Genomic DNA, 17,060 nt, shown 5'->3' with positions numbered 1-17,060 from the left:
GTGTTTTCTTGTTGATGCATTCCACTTAACATTGTGTTCAGTGTCAATGTCTTAGGCCCTTATGGTAGTGATAGCTCACAGCCATGACCTCATGAGTGGCATTGTGAGACAAAATAACTGAGCAACTGAGTTTTAAGAAATAGGGAGTTTTAAGTAGAAATGATCTGAGTTTTAAGAGTTTAATTAAAACTGAGTTTTAAGAGTTTTAAGTAGAAATGATCTTCCTATTAAGTTTTGCCCTGTTTTAATTAGTATGTAATTTAACTAAATTGTTAAACACAGCATTAGTATTAACATTACATATTTGTATGATACATTTTTTTTTAAAGTCATCATGAGAGAAATATGACCGAAAAAACCACTCTTGATCTTTATATCCATTGTCATTTGGTAATGCAATAGTATTCAGGTAGTATGTGATTAGAAGTTAAGAGTTGCTCCTTTTTTTTTTTTGACAGAACACAACCTGTTTACCTGTTTTCATTTATATCCTTGCTATGGGAAATAAAAATCTACCATTTTTTTAACTTTTAATTAACAGCTAGAGTACTGAAGATGATGTTAGGATCAAAGATAAATACTCTGAAAAAAAAAAAAAGATAAATACTCTGCCAGTTTATCTGCACCATCCATTTAATCTTTTAAATCGGATACAGTTGTGAAAATATGATATGTTAGCATTGTGTGCTATTTTATGTTCACTGCTGGTAGTTTGGAATTAATTTCTCCTTATATACATTTTTCTAATATGATATCACCTAATTTACTTTTGCTACAGATTATTATTATCAGACATACTATAAGGATGTCAGTCTTCCAAATAAAGTGACTGAACTCTCAGTTCAGCAAGATCAGGATATCGAAGCTTCCACTTTTAATTCTGAAGATCAGTCACAAATAGAAAATGATGCTTACGCTGGTGCTGATATAACAGAACATGTTAAATGTGCAGAAGAGGACCATTTTGCCTCAAATTCAAATTCACAGGTAATAAGATGCTTAACATGAAACTCTTGATGCCCAAGAATGTGTCCTTTATTGTTATATAAAAAAAGAGACTCCTTTAGTCCATTACAATGTGTACAAGGCTTATAAACTTCCTGTGTATAATGGTAGAGTGAATATTACAGTTTTTAGGAAAAAAATCAATTTATTAATAAGTATAATTGTTTTTCTACTCTGTTGTGTTCTAAAAATTAATGATGTGTATAATTTATCACTGTATTTTCACTCAACCAAAAAATTTGGGCAAGAGCCATAGTATCACATTCATAGTAATTTTTTTTCAAGATTTTAATTTTTTTAGTAATCTCTCCATCCAAAATTGGGGCTCAAACTCACAACCCCAAGATTAAGAGTCGCACATTCCACCAACTAAGCCAAGCCTGGTGCTCCCATATTAAAATTTTTTTAATGCTTACTTTATGTCAGATACCTTGCCACTGTTGCCTGAGTGTCATATAAAGTTATTTCTTTAATTTATTTGAACCAGGATCCCAGTAATTCCAGGATCCCAAGATCCAGTATAACTTCTTAGTGTGTGATATCTCACATTATATATAGCTTTTTTCTCCATCTCTTTTTTAAAGTTTTTTTCCCTTTGAACCTGTATTTATTCTTTTTTTTTTTTTTAAAGATTTTATTTATTTATTTTGAGAGGAAGAGAGAGAGAGAGCACAAAGAAGGGCAAAGGGGCAGATGGAGAGGGAGAAGCAGACTCCCTAGTGAATAGGGAACCTGATGGTCTCAATCCCAGGGTCCTGGGATCATGACCTGAGTCAAAGACAGATGCTTAACCAACTGAGTCACCCAGGGGCCCCTGAACCTGTAGTTACTCTTAAAGACTATTTCATGGTCTTTATTTTGTAGATAGCTATCTTATGGTATCAGGTATCTGTTTTTGAGTAATGGTCACACACTCACTTTTAATGTTTTCAAAACTAGGTTAAAATTGAATTAAAGACTAGTAACTGGGGCACCTGGGTGGCTCAGTGGGTTAAAGCCTCTGCCTTCGGCTCGGGTCATGATCCCAGGATCCTGGGATGGAGCCCCACATCGGGCTCTCTGCTCAGCAGGGAGCCTGCTTCCTCCTCTCTCTCTCTCTCTGCCTGCCTCTCTGCCTACTTGTGGTCTCTGTCTGTCCAATAAATAAATAATAATCTTAAAAAAAAAAAAAAAAAAGACTAGTAACTATTTTTTAAAGTGAACCAAACTTCAAGTGATAGCCATCTCTTTCCATTGCAGAAGTTGAAGTCTTATTTAAAATTGTTTTAAGTGTATTTATTGTTTCTAATTCTGCTTTTAAAGTGATAAAAGGAAGCTTTTGTCTTATTTGACATGAGTATGTCTTACCTAGGAGCCAGCATCTATATTAGCAGCAGAAGATACATCCTTAGAAGGTTCTTCATTAGCTGAAAGTTTGAGAGCTGCAGCAGAAGCTGCTGTGTCTCAGACTGGATTTAGTTATGATGAGAACACTGGACTATATTTTGATCACAGCACTGGTTTCTATTATGATTCTGTAAGTATGTTGGGCTGTTTAATGTTGTATGATTGTATACTTCCTGCTTAATATCAAGTATTAACCCTAAACTGAATTAAGAAAGGCAGGAAACTGCATTGAAAAATTATATTTGATTCAAAGGTATTTGTCATGAGTAAAGAATTGTAAAATAGCTTATGAAGCTATACTTCTGTATTTTTAATTAAATAAGTTAATTGTGATTGTTATAGATTAATACTTCAGAAAGAGCTAGTCTTTTATATGTAAAGTAACACAAAAATGTTACAACATTTATTAATAAAAATATAGACTGTTAACTGCATTGTTATAAAGTGTTTAAGAACTTTAACATTTTTTTCATAGAGTTTATAAGGAAGTGACATTATTAATTCTAGGCTTGGTATGTGAGCTAAATTGTAAAAAAAAATATTGTTTCAAGTACTTACGAATCCATTCGAGCTGCAGAGGAAGTCCTTTTTTTGAATTCTCAATAGCCTGTTTGTTATTAGTTTAAAAGTTCTGTGCCATTTAGGCATTTCACTTCTAAAAAAATCAATGTTAGGACTGAGAACTAGAGAATTTGTGTGGAATCAGACACATAATGGACCACTTATTAGGACAGAACCTAAAAATAAAGTTCTTGATTTACAATTCAGTGTTATGGCTGTTGACATCTGGTACTTAACTGTATTTCATTCAGAATTTGATAACAATGATGATGGAACTTACACACCTATATACCTCAGCTTCAGTGGTCTAGGCATGTGCTCTGGTCCTCAGAAATTATAGAATGTGGTACCCAAAAATGAAGCAGATGTTCAGCATTCTGGTCACTGGAACTATTGTTAACTAATCTAGGGAACATAATGATAATACTAGGTACCTAAGTTAGAGAAAGGATTTCATTAGCTTGTTGGTTTGTACTTGGTATATTTTGTAAATCCTTCATTAAGAGAGTATTTTCTTTCAAAGGAGTATGCTAATTGACCACGCTAATTAATGTTTAAATTCTTATTACCAAAGAGACCAGCCATTACTTATTTGTTTTGAGGAAAATACAGAGTTTACAAGTATATGATGTTAGTCTTAATCATTCTTCTACCTTCCTTTCTGTATCTTTCTTCCTGACATCTCTTCTATAAATGGTTAGTTACATTCTGCTGGTTTTATGTTTCAGTAAATTAGGGACTTCATTGTTTTGCCCTTTTTATTGTACTAGTTTTCATTTTATTGTAATTAAATAGTCTTTCTTAAATTTTTGAAAATGTGTTTTGGACTGAAAGAAGTAAGAGATAAAACAAGTTTGAGTTGTAAAAAGTTTAATTATCACTGGTAATAAAGATTAGAAACTAGCTTCCATTCAGTTTTTTAGTTATGGAAAGATTGAATTTTAAATATTTTTGTAAGAGATCTGCAAAGTGAATTAAAGACAATAAATTGCAGTAATATCAACAGGTAAAAAATATTCTTTTCCAGGCAGTTTTAGTTGCTTAACCTTAGTATATCATAAGATAATCCCAGGTCTGATCTGACTGGATTTATGATGTATATAAAATATACACTGTTGAATTAAATCTTGGTTATAGAGTATGGGCCAGTATCTAATAAGTGTAGATGATTACATAATTTTTTTATCTTTCCAGTTTTTATCCATAATTTGCCAAAATTCATTTCTACGTGGTTCTTTTACTTATTTAATTACTTATAGTAGAATTTATTAAGGAAGACAGCTTATCAGTTTCTTTATATATAAAATGTATTTATGAGCTTAATTTTATTTTTGAATTTTTCTTCAGGGCTTTTAGTTATGAACGAGCAAATACTTGTTTTATGACACTGAGAGGAGGGTTGAATTCTCAATAACATGCTTATTATTAGTTTCAAAGTTCTGTGTCTTTTAAGCATTTCACTTTAAAAAAATTGATCTTAGGGGGCGCCTGGGTGGCTCAGTGGATTAAGCCGCTGCCTTCGGCTCAGGTCATGATCTCAAGGTCCTGGGATCGAGCCCCGCATCGGGCTCTCTGCTCCGCGGGGAGCCTGCTTCCTCCTCTCTCTCTGCCTGCGTCTCTACCTACTTGTGATCTCTCTCTGTCAAATAAATAAATAAAATAAAAAAAAAAATTGATCTTAGGACTGAGAACTAGGGAATTTGTGTGGAATCGGACATGTAATTTGGACCACTTTCTAGGACAGAACCTAAAAACAAACCATTATTGTGTAATCATAAGGATATGGTCAGCTTTTTCCAGTGCATGCCTTAGTTTTCATGACTTCTAAAAAGTTTTTTGTTATCATTTTCATTAATGTATTCGGTTGAACCATATGAAATTGCTATTTCTCTAAGTATGAAAATGGTAAAATTATTGGCAATTTAATTAGATTCAATTTAATATTTTAATGTATTCATTTTTCGTACTAGGAAAATTAGAGCAAATAGTGAATGTAAAGTATTTTGGCAACTTAGAAGCATTTTTCTTTCTGTCATCTTTACTCATTATCTTCAGAAAATAGAAGCGTTCTTAAAAGAAACATTGACTATTTTTAATATATGTAGCATTTCTATTTATTTTTTAAATTTTATTTTGTTGTACCTGACTAGAACTTACTGTTTTTTTGACTTTGAAAGGAAAATCAGCTATATTATGATCCTTCCACTGGAATTTATTACTACTGTGATGTGGAAAGTGGTCGATATCAATTTCATTCTCGAGTTGATTTGCAACCTTATCAGACATGTGGCACAAAACAAAGTAAGGAAAAAAAATTGAAGAAGAAAAGAAAGGATCCAGATTCTTCTGTAACAAATGAGGAAAAGGTAATGTCTTCATAATTTTAAAAAGTTACTTAATGATGATACAATTATGTCAAGGTTTTTGATGAAACTGAAAATTATTCAGTAACTTTGTATTTCAAACATATCCATTAAGATAAGATATCAGAATCTATCAACCAAGGAGCATTCACAGAGGGCAAAGATGGACTTTTTCCACAAATTCTTAGTAACTTAGAAGTAAAAGGAACTTCTTAAAAAAGTTTGGAGGAGGTAGATTTAGGGCAGATAAAATACTCATGTATTACATAGTTTGGAAGAAGAGCGGTCAGACCCTCAACCAATAGGTTGATGTTTGGGTACAGGAGTGAATCAGTTAAGGGTCTGCCTTTGGGTCAGGTCATGATTTGGGGGTCCTGGGATCAAGCTCTGCCATCAGGTGCTCTGCTCATTGGGGAGGAGTCTGCTTCTCCCTCTCCCTGTGTTCTCTCTGTCCCTCGCTTGCTCTCTCAAATAAAGTCTTAAAAAAATAAGTTCGTGTCATTGCACAATTCACAATAAAAGCACAGATTGTAACTAGATATAGATAAAAGTTCTGCTTCTTAGTCATGTTGAGCAATTTCTTACCTATTATGTTAGCAAGCATTAAATCAGTTGCTAGCAAATATAGGGTAGGTATGTATTTATTAGAAGTGGAAATTGACGTCTTTTTATTTATTTATTTTTTTAAGGATTTATTTATTTTAGAGTGAGAGAGAGGCAGAAGGAGCAGAGGGGAGAAGAGAGAATCCTCAAACAGACTCCCTGCATTGTGGGGAGTCTGGTGCAGGTCTTGATCCCACAACATTGAGATCATGACCTGGACCAAAACCAAAAGTTGGTCACTTAACCGACTGAGCCACCCAGGTGCCCTTGCTGTCTTTTGGGAAAATAGATTGGCCATTTGTATCAATAACCATAAAAATGTTAATGTTCTTTAGCTGGAAAATATCATTTCAGGTAATTTTTTTAAAAAATCCAAAGAAAGAAGGGTGTCTCTTGGCTCAATCGATTGAGTGTCTGACTCTTGATGTCAGCTTAGGTCGTGATCTCGGGGTTGTGAGATCCAGTCCCATGTTGTGAGATCCAGCCCCCAGGGATTCTCTGTCTCCTTCTGCCCCGTTCCTTGTTCGCGTGTTTGCACGCATGTGCTTTCTCTCTCTCTCTCTCTCAAATAAATAAAATCTTTAAAAAAAAAATCCAAAGAAAGATACCTTTATGTAGTTATATAGCAATATTTTTTAAGAACAAAAAAATTAAGAGTTCAAATAGCCTGCAAGATATTGGTTAAGAAAATGATAGTATGTTTAATTGAAAAACATTCTTGGGGTGCCTTTATGGCTCAGTGGGTTAAAGCCTCTGCCTTCGGCTCAGGTCATGATCTCAGGGTCCTGGGATCGAGCCCCACGTCAGGCTCCCTGCTCAGCAGGGAGCCTGCTTCCTCCTCTCTCTCTCTGCCTGCCTCTCTGCCTACTTGTGATCTCTGTCTGTCAAATAAATAAAATATTAAAAAAAAAAGAAAAGAAAAAGCATTCTTTAGGCCTTAAAATGATAATTTATAAAGACTGGGGGGAATTTAAAAAGTGCTTATGATGCAGGGTTAAATTTAAAGAAGGAAAACATAAACGTTACCAGTGCTCTTACGTTTATTCCCCAGACAGATAAGGTTGGTGGTTTATATGCAGGAAAGGAGGCTTATTTGTTACATTGGCATTTTGTGAATCGTGGCTACTACTGGATACTTCGCTCTTGAAATTTCATCTCATGTTTTTCTCATAACCAAAGAAAAAAGTTTTTTAACACATAATACTAAAGTTCACATATGGAATTAGGTTTCTTTTGGATTTACTTTTTCTATTTGATTTGTTTGTATTTCTCTTATTTTCACTGACGTACCTAGGAATAAAAGAGAATGTGACTAAATACTGAAAATGATTTTTCTGTTTGCTTTCAAGACTTCTGTTTTAATGACTTAAACCTGTTGCTAGTAGTTGAACTTTTTGAAAAGATAGGTTGTGAAAGTACTTATTTCAAGCAATGGAAAAGAACATAGAGGGTCCTTAAATGACTTTTCCTGACAAACTGGAGAATGAAATTTGTAAGTGTTTTGTGAGATTTTACTCCAGGTTTGTTCTCATAACTGCTCATCTTTACCATCCTTCTTTAAAAATATGTGTTAGGATAGGTACTTATAAACAATCCAGATGGGATTTTGAGAATTCCCCTAAGATTCTAAAAGGTAGCTGTGAAACATAGGAGACCATTTAAGACATCCTCATCCCTCCCCCTTTTTTTTAATTAAGATACTCTCGAACCTCACTCTTTGCAACTGGAGGTATATGGAAAGAGATTGGTGTAACTAACTTGAAATATGCATATATGCTTCAATGGCCACATATAGCCTCCTTTCTTATCTCTTTATGAATGTTTATCTAACATTCTGAACTGGCAGATGGTTTTTAAGAAGTAGCACCTCTGACATTTTCACTCATTCCCACCCCACTTTGTTTTCCTGTAAATAGTAATAATAAAATATACAAGATTAGAAACTGCCTTTTTTTTTTTTTTAAAAGTAGGGAAGTTTTTAATAGGGAAATTTTTGGCTATATTCACAGTGGCTTTTAAAGCTCTCATAGTTTTTCAGTTTGTTGTCCTTCTTGCCTCTGAGGAGTTTGTTTTGCTAGGAGTGTACATAGTTTATCATACTGTGAGTGTTTAGTTGGTCTCCAAACTGAATGTATGCTACTGTTAAAAATAAGTATTTAAGATGCTCTCATATTTTATAAAATAAAAGAAGACCATATGAATGCACTTCATCATGTTACTTTAGGCAGAAAGAAAATTCAAAAGTATGTTATAAACCAAAGGAAAAAGGAAAATAACTGATTATTTTAAGTTTAAAATAATAGATTTCATTTGTCATAAGGTTTGCCCATTCTACATGTATAATGAGTAATAAAAGACTTAGGTCCACTAATTTGGAATTTTAGAATAAAAGAAATGTAACTAATTCATTTATACTTTAAATTCTTTTGGATAATCAACCACCTCAATGAAAGTACTAAATTTTAGTGAACCTGTAGCTCTGCTACATTAGGTACATCTGGGTTTTTTGGTTTGTTTGTTTTTTTTAAGATTTATTTATTTGAGAGGGCACGCATTGTGTGTGTGCACAGGTCAGGGGAGAGGCAAAGGGAAGAGAGGCTGGGTGTGGAGCCCAACTTGGGACTCAATCCCACAGTCCGTGAGATCAAGACCTGAGCCAAAACCAAGAGTTAGACGCTTAACCAGCTGACACACCAGATGCCCCACATCTGGATCTTTAAATCACTCTTGTAAATAAAGCTGATTCTGGGGCGTTTGGGTGGCTCAGTCATTAAGCATCTGCCTTCAGCTCGGATCATGGTCCCATGATCGAGCCCCGCATCGGGGTCCCTGCTCTGTGGGGAGCCTGCTTCTCCCTCCCATTCCTCCTGCTTGTGTTCCCTTGCTCACTGTGTCTTTCTCTGTCAAATAAATAAATAAAATCTTTAAAAAGCTGATTCTGCATTTTATGTGTTTTGACTTGATTATTGGTTAAAAGTTCAGAAAGAAAATTTAGGGTAAATATATTTTCTAGGCCTGCAGTACCCAGTAAAGGTAGTCAGTACTAGCCTTATATAGCTATTGAGCACTTGAAATGAGGCTTGTCCTAATTATGGTGTTTTATAAGTATAAAGTACAGCATGCTCACTTTTGAAGTACCAAAAAATCTTCTTGAAGATTTTGAAAGTCTTGAAGTACCAAAAAATCCATGTAAAATATTTCATTAATAGTATTATAGTGATTAAATGTCATTTGTTATAATAAATGGTAATACTTTGTAAACATTGGATAGATAAAATGAATTTTACTGACTTTTACCTTTTTGATGTGGTTACTAGGAAATTTTATTTATTTTATTTTTTTAAAGATTTTATTTATTTATTGGACAGACAGAGATCACAAGTAGGCAGAGAGAGAGGAGGAAGCAGGCTGCCTGTTGAGCAGAGAGCCCGATGCGGGGCTCGATCCCAGGACCGTGAGATCATGACCTGAGCTGAAGGCAGAGGCTTTAACCCACTGAACCACCCAGGCGCCCTGGTTGAAGTATATATATATGTGTGTGTGTATATATGGCTTACATTATATTTTTGTTGGTTAGAAGTGGTCTAGGTTGTCGCATCATCCAAGGAATGTGTGATAAGGGCCTGGACTGGGACAGTTAATGAATAGATAAGGAGAATTGGGATAGAGTATAAACAATCCATAGCACTTGGGAATAGATTCCAAGTGGTAGTTAAGGGGATGTCAAAGATAACTATAAGATTTTTGATTTGGGTTATTAGAGGATGGTAATGTCATTAAGTAAGAAAGGGAACATGAGAGGAAGAGGGGCTTATAGGTAATAGCTATTAGTATTTCATATAAAATACTGTACATATATCTTCACTAATTCTTTGAAACATTTAGCATTTAATGTTAGAAGGTGGTCATGTTTAACTTATTTTCCCCTGTTCCTACCTCCCTGCCTGTGTCTTTCCAGAATTGGAATTCAGAAGATCAGAAAGCATCCAGTGTTGAACGTATAAGCTGCAGTGAGGGAGAAGATTTTGCAAATGTGAAAAAGAAGGCCAAAATAGACATTCATTACAAAAGTAGTCCTGCCAAATTTACTGTTCCAGTTAGCGGAAAGACTACAGAATCTTCTGTTAGTGAAAACATTTATAATTCGACGTCATTTAAAGATGAGAAAATCATGGAGACTGATAGTGAGCCAGAAGAAGGTGAAATTACAGACTCTCAGACAGAGGACAGTTACAATGAAGACATTACCAGTGAAGACAATGTAACTGCAGAAGATACTGAGGATGAAGGTGGGCAAATAACTATTGTTTATCTGGTCTGGTCGTGGTAAAAGAGCAACAGAGTTAAAAATGTTAGTAACTCTTATGTCTGCAAAAAATAAACTGTTTTAAACTGATTATTTTAATGACATTGTTGAAAATTATTTGAGCTACCAACAAAGTGGTCACCAGTACCATTATGATTATTTTTAAAGGGAAGAATTTGAATAAATGACTAATATTTGGACCTTAAAGTTTTATTGCTTTGAATGGCCTAGTCAATAGAACAAAACCAAGTTACTTACATTCTAAAGTATATACTAAAGCTTTTTGATGGTTTAGGTGTTTGTAGTCTGCTTTTGTAACTGAGGGGAAAAAGTAAATTACATTTAAAAAGTGTGGTCCAGGGACACCTGAGTGACTCAGTCAGTTAAGCGGCTTCCTTAGGCTCAGGTCATGATCTCTGAGACCTGGAATCAAGCCCTGCATCGGGCTCTCTGCTCAGCAGAGAGCTTTCTTCTCCCTTTCCCTCTGCTGTTCTCCTTGCTTGTGAGTTCACACGTGCACGCGTTCTCTCTCTCTCTCTCTCTCTGTCAAATAAATGAATAGAAGCTTTAAAAAAAAAAGTGTCCATGATGTAGCTACATAGATGTTGTGGTAAATCTTACATTAAAAAAAATTTATTTATTTTAGAGAAAAAGAAGGAAAAGGAAAGGAAAAGGAAAAGGAGAGATAGAATCTAGAGCAGATTCCACACTGAGTGTGGAGCCTGACACAGTGCTTGATCTCCCAACTCTTGAGATCATGACCTGGGCAGAAAACAAGATTTGGACACTCAACTGACTGTGCCAGCCAGTGCCCCAAATCTTACATTTTTTCAATGTGAGGTCATAAAGACATACTTTTTTTTTTTAATTTTTAAAAGATTTTTATTTATTTTTTGACGGACACAGTGAGAGAGGGAACACAAGCAGGGAGTGTGGGAGAGGGAGAAGCAGGCTTCCCACTGAGCAGGGAGCCTGATTCGGGGCTCGATCCCAGGACCCTGGATCATGACCTGAGCTGAAGGTAGTTGCTTAACAGCTGAGCCACCCAGGCGCCCCATAAAGAAATACTTTTAAAGCCCAGGATATTACATTAGGTTTTATGAGCTTATTTTGTTCTTGATACAGTTTCTCTCACTTCTTTTTTTTTTTTTTTAAGCAGGACTCAGTTTTTCTAAATTAATATAAAAATTCTTGATTAGGATATTTTCAAATTCCAGCACCTTAAAAAAGAGAGAGAATTGTTTATTTTGTAATTGTGTTAGACCCTGAGTATCTTTAGGTTGATCACTTCAAATTGGTAAGTGTTAAAGCCTTATCAAGTATGTCATATAGCAGAATTTAAGAAGGTTGTTTTAAACAGAATTAAGATTTTGATCAATACATTTTTTTAAAGGAAACTTAACATTTTTTTTTTTAAAGATTTTATTTATTTTGAGATAGAAGGAGAGTGAGAGAGAAAGCGTACAAGTAGGGGGAGCAGCAAACAGAGGGAGAAGCAGACTCCATGCTGAGTAGGGAGCCTGATGTGGGACTCTATCCCAGGATTCCAGGATCATGACCTAAGCCAAAGACAGATGCTTCACTGAGCCACTCAGTTGTCCAGATCAATACATTTTTTTTTTTTTTTTAAGATTTTTATTTATTTCAGTGAGAGAGAGAGAGCACATGGTCGGGGGCATGAGGAGGAGCAGAGGGAGAGGGACAAGCCGACTCCATGCTCAGTATGGAGTCCTACACTTGACACTCCTGACTCTGACATCACAACCTAAGCCAAAATCAAGAGTTGGGTGCTAAACTGATTGAGCTACCCAGGCACCCCTCAATACATTTTATTTTATGGATGCTTCCTATTCCTGCCTAGAAATTTTTTCCATAGCATTTGAATTAATACTTACACATTTCTTTCTTTAACAGATGAAGAAAAAATTTGGCCCCCATGTATTAGAGTAATTGTTATTAGATCACCAGTATTGCAGACAGGATCACTTTTTATCATTACAGCTGTAAACCCTGCTACAATTGGAAGGTAAAAATATTTCATGTTACTATGTTCGTGTATTTATCTTATTCCAGTGGATTGTGTATTCCTCAAGCAGCTATCATAAAATGTTCATGGTACTTGTTGGCAAACACTGAATGACATCCATGTTCTCCCTCTCCCACTCAGAATATATTGTTCACACTTAACTTTGTCACAGAAATTTTGTCATTTTCTTACTTTTTGTACTGCTCTTTTTAGGTTTAAATTCATTAGTTAAATCCAGTGTTTGTCTAGTATTTAATCTCCTTTCTGTTTCTTTTACCCCTTTGTAATTCATAACCAACTTGATAGGTTTTAATCGTAAGTAGGATCATTTCATTACTTTCCAACGGGAAAGAAAAAAATCTTCCTTAATTCATATTCTGCACAATATCTTAGCTTTAAATTCTGAGGAATAGTGTAGTCCTTTTACATACAGTAATAGAGATGGGAATGTAGTCAATGGATCTTGAACGATGTTAGTACAAAGGATATGCTGTCCTACTTGATGTTTATTATTTTAATTTTTTTATAAAGTTTTTTTTAAAATTTAGAGCAGGAGAGATAGCATATGAGTGTAGGGAGGGGCAGAGGGAGAGAATCTCAAGCAGACTCCACCCTGAGCACAGAGCCTGACTCAGGGTTCGATCTCATGACCCAGGAGATCATGAGCTGAGCTGAAACCAAGAGTTGCACTTTTAACCGACCAAGCCACTCAGGCACTCCTGGATGTTTATTATTAACGTGGGGTAGATGTATCAAAAAGTAAAAGTAACCCTGGAACTTCTTTCAAACAGGAAATTAAGAGTAGGATTAAGGAAATGACGTAGTGTGATAGACTTGCATTTTAACATTATCTTTTAAAACAACAATGACAAAATCTTAAAAAATATCATTTCTTTGTTAACTGTGTTTAAACTATATGTGGTTCAAAAATTATTAAAGACACTTTACTTAACTCTGCAGAGAAAAAGATATGGAGCATACTCTCCGAATCCCTGAAGTTGGTGTTAGTAAGGTAAGCTCTTTGATTTTTCCAATATAGAGCCCTAGATACGATTTTATAAACCCTCATTATGACAGAAAGCTTAAGGAGCTTTTTTATTTAGTAGAAAGTTTAATAGTCCAGGTAGTAATGGAAATGAAAGCAATTCAGATTTCTTTATTCCACTGCTTTCAAGAATAATTCTTTATCAAAATTAGAGTAAACTAAATGATGTTTAATTTTTAACAGTCTAGAGGAGGAATAGAAATGTAGATTAAGTATTAAAGTAATAACCATTTAACACATATTTAGAATGAAATAAATGTGCTTGATTTGGCAGTTCAAAAATGAATCAGACCTGGATTCAGGCTATTTTATTAGATGGTTACTTTTATTAGATGGTTATTTATTTATTTATTTTACATGTTCCTGCTTCAGTTTTATTTATTTATTTATTTATTTATTTATTTATTTTTATTAACATATAATGTATTATTAGCCCCAGGGGTACGGGTCTGTGAATCGCCAGGTTTACACACTTCACAGCACTCACCATAGCACATACCTTCCCCAGTGTCCATAATCAACTACCCTCTCCCTACCCTCCTCCCCCTGGCAACCCTCAGTTTGTTTTGTGAGATTAAGAGACTCTTATGGTTTGTCTCCCTCCTGATCCTATATTAGATGGTTATTTTATTAGGTGGTTGAGTCTAGAGTATTTTACAACTCAAGAACTGTGGTTTCAGGAAAAGGAATATTTGGGTTTTTAAAACAAACAGAGCAGTGTTGCTTGTAACTTTAGTTACAAGAAGAAAAACAAAAGTTTTTGCTACTGATACTCTTTATATTTAGTATTTACCTTTTTCTTTACTGCATTTTCTGTAGTTTTTCCCTCTCTTCTGTGGTGGTTATCTTTTTCAGACCTTTCATCATCTCCATTTTGTTTCTATTTAATAGACTATAATATGGATTTAAGGTATACATTTTATGTGTTTTTTTTTCTTTTGGGAATGAAATCTGTTTTCCATTATAGTTTGAAAGTCCACTTACTTTTACTTTGTTTCAACTCATTCAGAAGGGAGAAAATTTTCATAATCTTAACTCGGACCAGATCTTTGCTATGACCCTTCTGCCTCCAAAGAAAACCCACTCTGATTTAAATAGCAATTCAATCTAAAATATACGTAGTTCTTAGGGCGCCTGGGTGGCTCAGTGGGGTGAGCTGCTGCCTTCAGCTCAGGTCATGATCCCAGGGTCCTGGGATCGAGCCCCAAGTCAGGCTCTCTGCTCAGCAGGGAGCCTGCTTCCCTCTCTCTCTCTGCCTGTCTCTGCCTGCTTGTGATCTCTCTCTGTCAAATAAATAAATAAAATCTTTAAAATAAAACAAAATATAGGTAGTTCTCTAGTGGCATTTCTGCTTTTTCTTTCTTTAAAACCAAGATATTTACTGATGGGGTAAATGGTTTGTTACTTTATGAAATCAGTTTGACTATATATCACATATATCCAGGTAGATGAAAAAAATAAAAAAACCCAGACACTTCTTTTAATATTAGGGAAAAATGGAATCTATCACTGGATAGGGGAAGACCTTCTGAGTTTAAAAAAATGGAGAAAAAAAATCACAGAAGACATAATTTTGAGTAATTTAAGTTTTAAGTTCTTGTTAAAAAAATATAAAAGGCAGAGTACGTGGGGCGCCTAGCTGGCTCAGTCAGTAGAATGTGGAACTCTTGATCCTGAGGTTGGGAATTCAAGTCCCATGTTGGAGGTAGGATTTACTTAATAATAATTAAAAAGAAAAGGGGTGCCTGGGTGGCTCAGTCGGTTAAGTGGCTGTCTTCGGCTCAGGTTGTGATCCCAGAGTCCTGGGATCGAGCCCTGCATCAGGCTCCCTGCTCAGTGAAGAGCCTGCTTCTCCCTCTCCCTCTACCTGCCATTCTGCCTACTTGTGCTCCCTCTGTCAAGTAAGTAAATAAAATCTTTGAAAAAAAAAAAAAAAGGCAGACTACAACAGTAAGACAAATATGACAAAATATGTATCTCTTATGTTCTAAAATCTCATACAGATTCATTTTTTTCAAACCTGACTGTGACACTGATAGATAAGTGAGCAAAGTATATATATAAACAATTCACAATGGAGGGGATATCATTACTATGAGAAAACCATTCAGTCTTTCTAAAAATTTTAAGAAATACAAATGAAGTCAAGATGTCAGTTTTCATTTGTCATATTTATTAAATTTCACTCCTCTTGGGAGCGTAATTTAAAATAGCTCTTTGGAATAAGGTTTCAAGTAAAAAAAAAAAACTTGAAACTATTTAAATGCTTTGGTATAGTTATTAGTATTCTAAAGAACCCAGCTGAAAAAAATGTGTGAAGGACATGAAGAGCAAATTTGCAGAAGAGGGAATCCATGTGGCTAAAAAAAAATATAAGGTTTCAGTCTTTGTAGTAATTGGGGAAGTACAAATTAAAATCATGATAATGAGATTTAATTTCATACCTGTTATACTTGCAAAAACTGGAGATTCTGATAATACCAAATGTTGGCTAAGACTATATAGAGCAAGAAGAATTCTTATAGTTTGTTTTTGGGAATATGAATTGGTTATACCACTTTGGAAAACATTATGGCAGTATCTAATAAAGTTTAAGATTTGCACATACTATGACTTAGCACTTTCATTCTTAAGAATATACCTCTAAAGGGCACCTGGGCAGCTCAGTTGGTTAAGCAGTTGCCTTTAGCTCAGGTCATGATTCCAGGGATTGAGCCCCACATCAGGCTCCCTGTTCAGTGGGGAGCCTGCTTCTCCTTCTCCCTTGGCTCTGCCTGTTTGTGCTCTCTCAGTCTCTCTGTCAAATAAATGTATAAAATTAAAAAAAAAAAAAAAAAGAATATACCCCTGAAAAACCCTTGCATTGTCTACAATAAGGTTGCATATATATGAATATATGAATAAGAATATAAGAATATTTATAGAAACATCTTAAAAAATAGTAAAACCTTGGGATGAAAAAACTGAATGTTCATCATCAGAAGAATATGTTGAAGAATCCTACAGTGAATTTTACCATTCAGCAAAATGGAAAAACTGTACACAACTCGATGTACCTCACAATATAGTATTAAGCCAAAGAAGCAAAATGAAAGAAATACGTACAGTAGCATATGTTTCTCAGAACTTCTCAAACTAAATTTAAGACCTGTGAATTTTCTGTATGTAAGTTCCATCTCAATAAAATATTCATACAGTATAGTTCCCATTTATGTCAAGTTCCAGACCACGCAAAATAAACATGAATTGCTTATGGAGGCATACATATGGGGTGAAAGTAATATCATGATTAAATATTAAACCTTTGAAAAGAAAGGGTGTGGGATGAACAGAATGAGTTACACATTCAAGAATAATAATTTTTCTTTTAAATATCTGAGGCAAGGGGGCCTGAGTGGCTCAGTTGGTGAAGTTTCTTCATTTCAGCTTAGGTCATGATCTCAGTGTCCTGAGATCCAGCCCTATTTTGGGCTCCATTCTCAGTCTGGAATCTGCTGGGGATTCTCTCTTTCCTCTCCCTCTGCCCCTCTCCTCACTTATACCCTCTCTCTGTCAAATAAATAAAACCTAAAAAATAAATATCTGGGTCAATAAGGCAAAATTTATTAAAACTGGGTAGACCAGTTCAGTATATTCTTTTGTGTTTTTGGAACACTTCATAATTAGTTGATGAAAACTTTTTTTTTCTTCTTTTTTTCAAGGGTTTTATTTATTATTTGACAGAGCACAAGTAGGGTGAGAAGCAGGCTCCCCACTGAGCAGGGG

General features: G+C 34.8%; 1 protein-coding gene across 4 annotated transcripts in view; it reads left to right on the top strand.

The window, feature by feature from the left end:
• AGGF1 (angiogenic factor with G-patch and FHA domains 1) overlaps positions 1-17,060 on the top strand; it is a 123,967-nt gene that overhangs the window by 3,473 nt on the left and 103,434 nt on the right. For all 4 annotated transcript variants that reach the window (XM_045999139.1, XM_045999137.1, XM_045999138.1 and 1 more), the window contains exons 3-8: positions 779-987; positions 2,357-2,521; positions 5,130-5,318; positions 9,877-10,207; positions 12,139-12,250; positions 13,211-13,262. In XM_045999139.1, the coding sequence (XP_045855095.1) occupies positions 779-987; positions 2,357-2,521; positions 5,130-5,318; positions 9,877-10,207; positions 12,139-12,250; positions 13,211-13,262 (1,058 nt within the window). The remainder of the gene's footprint in view (positions 1-778; positions 988-2,356; positions 2,522-5,129; positions 5,319-9,876; positions 10,208-12,138; positions 12,251-13,210; positions 13,263-17,060) is intronic.

The sequence above is a fragment of the Meles meles genome, chromosome 3, assembly GCF_922984935.1.
Source record: "Meles meles chromosome 3, mMelMel3.1 paternal haplotype, whole genome shotgun sequence".
Lineage (NCBI taxonomy): Eukaryota > Metazoa > Chordata > Mammalia > Carnivora > Mustelidae > Meles > Meles meles.
Note: the sequence above shows the minus strand (reverse complement) of the source record. Positions and strands in the feature narration are given on the sequence as shown.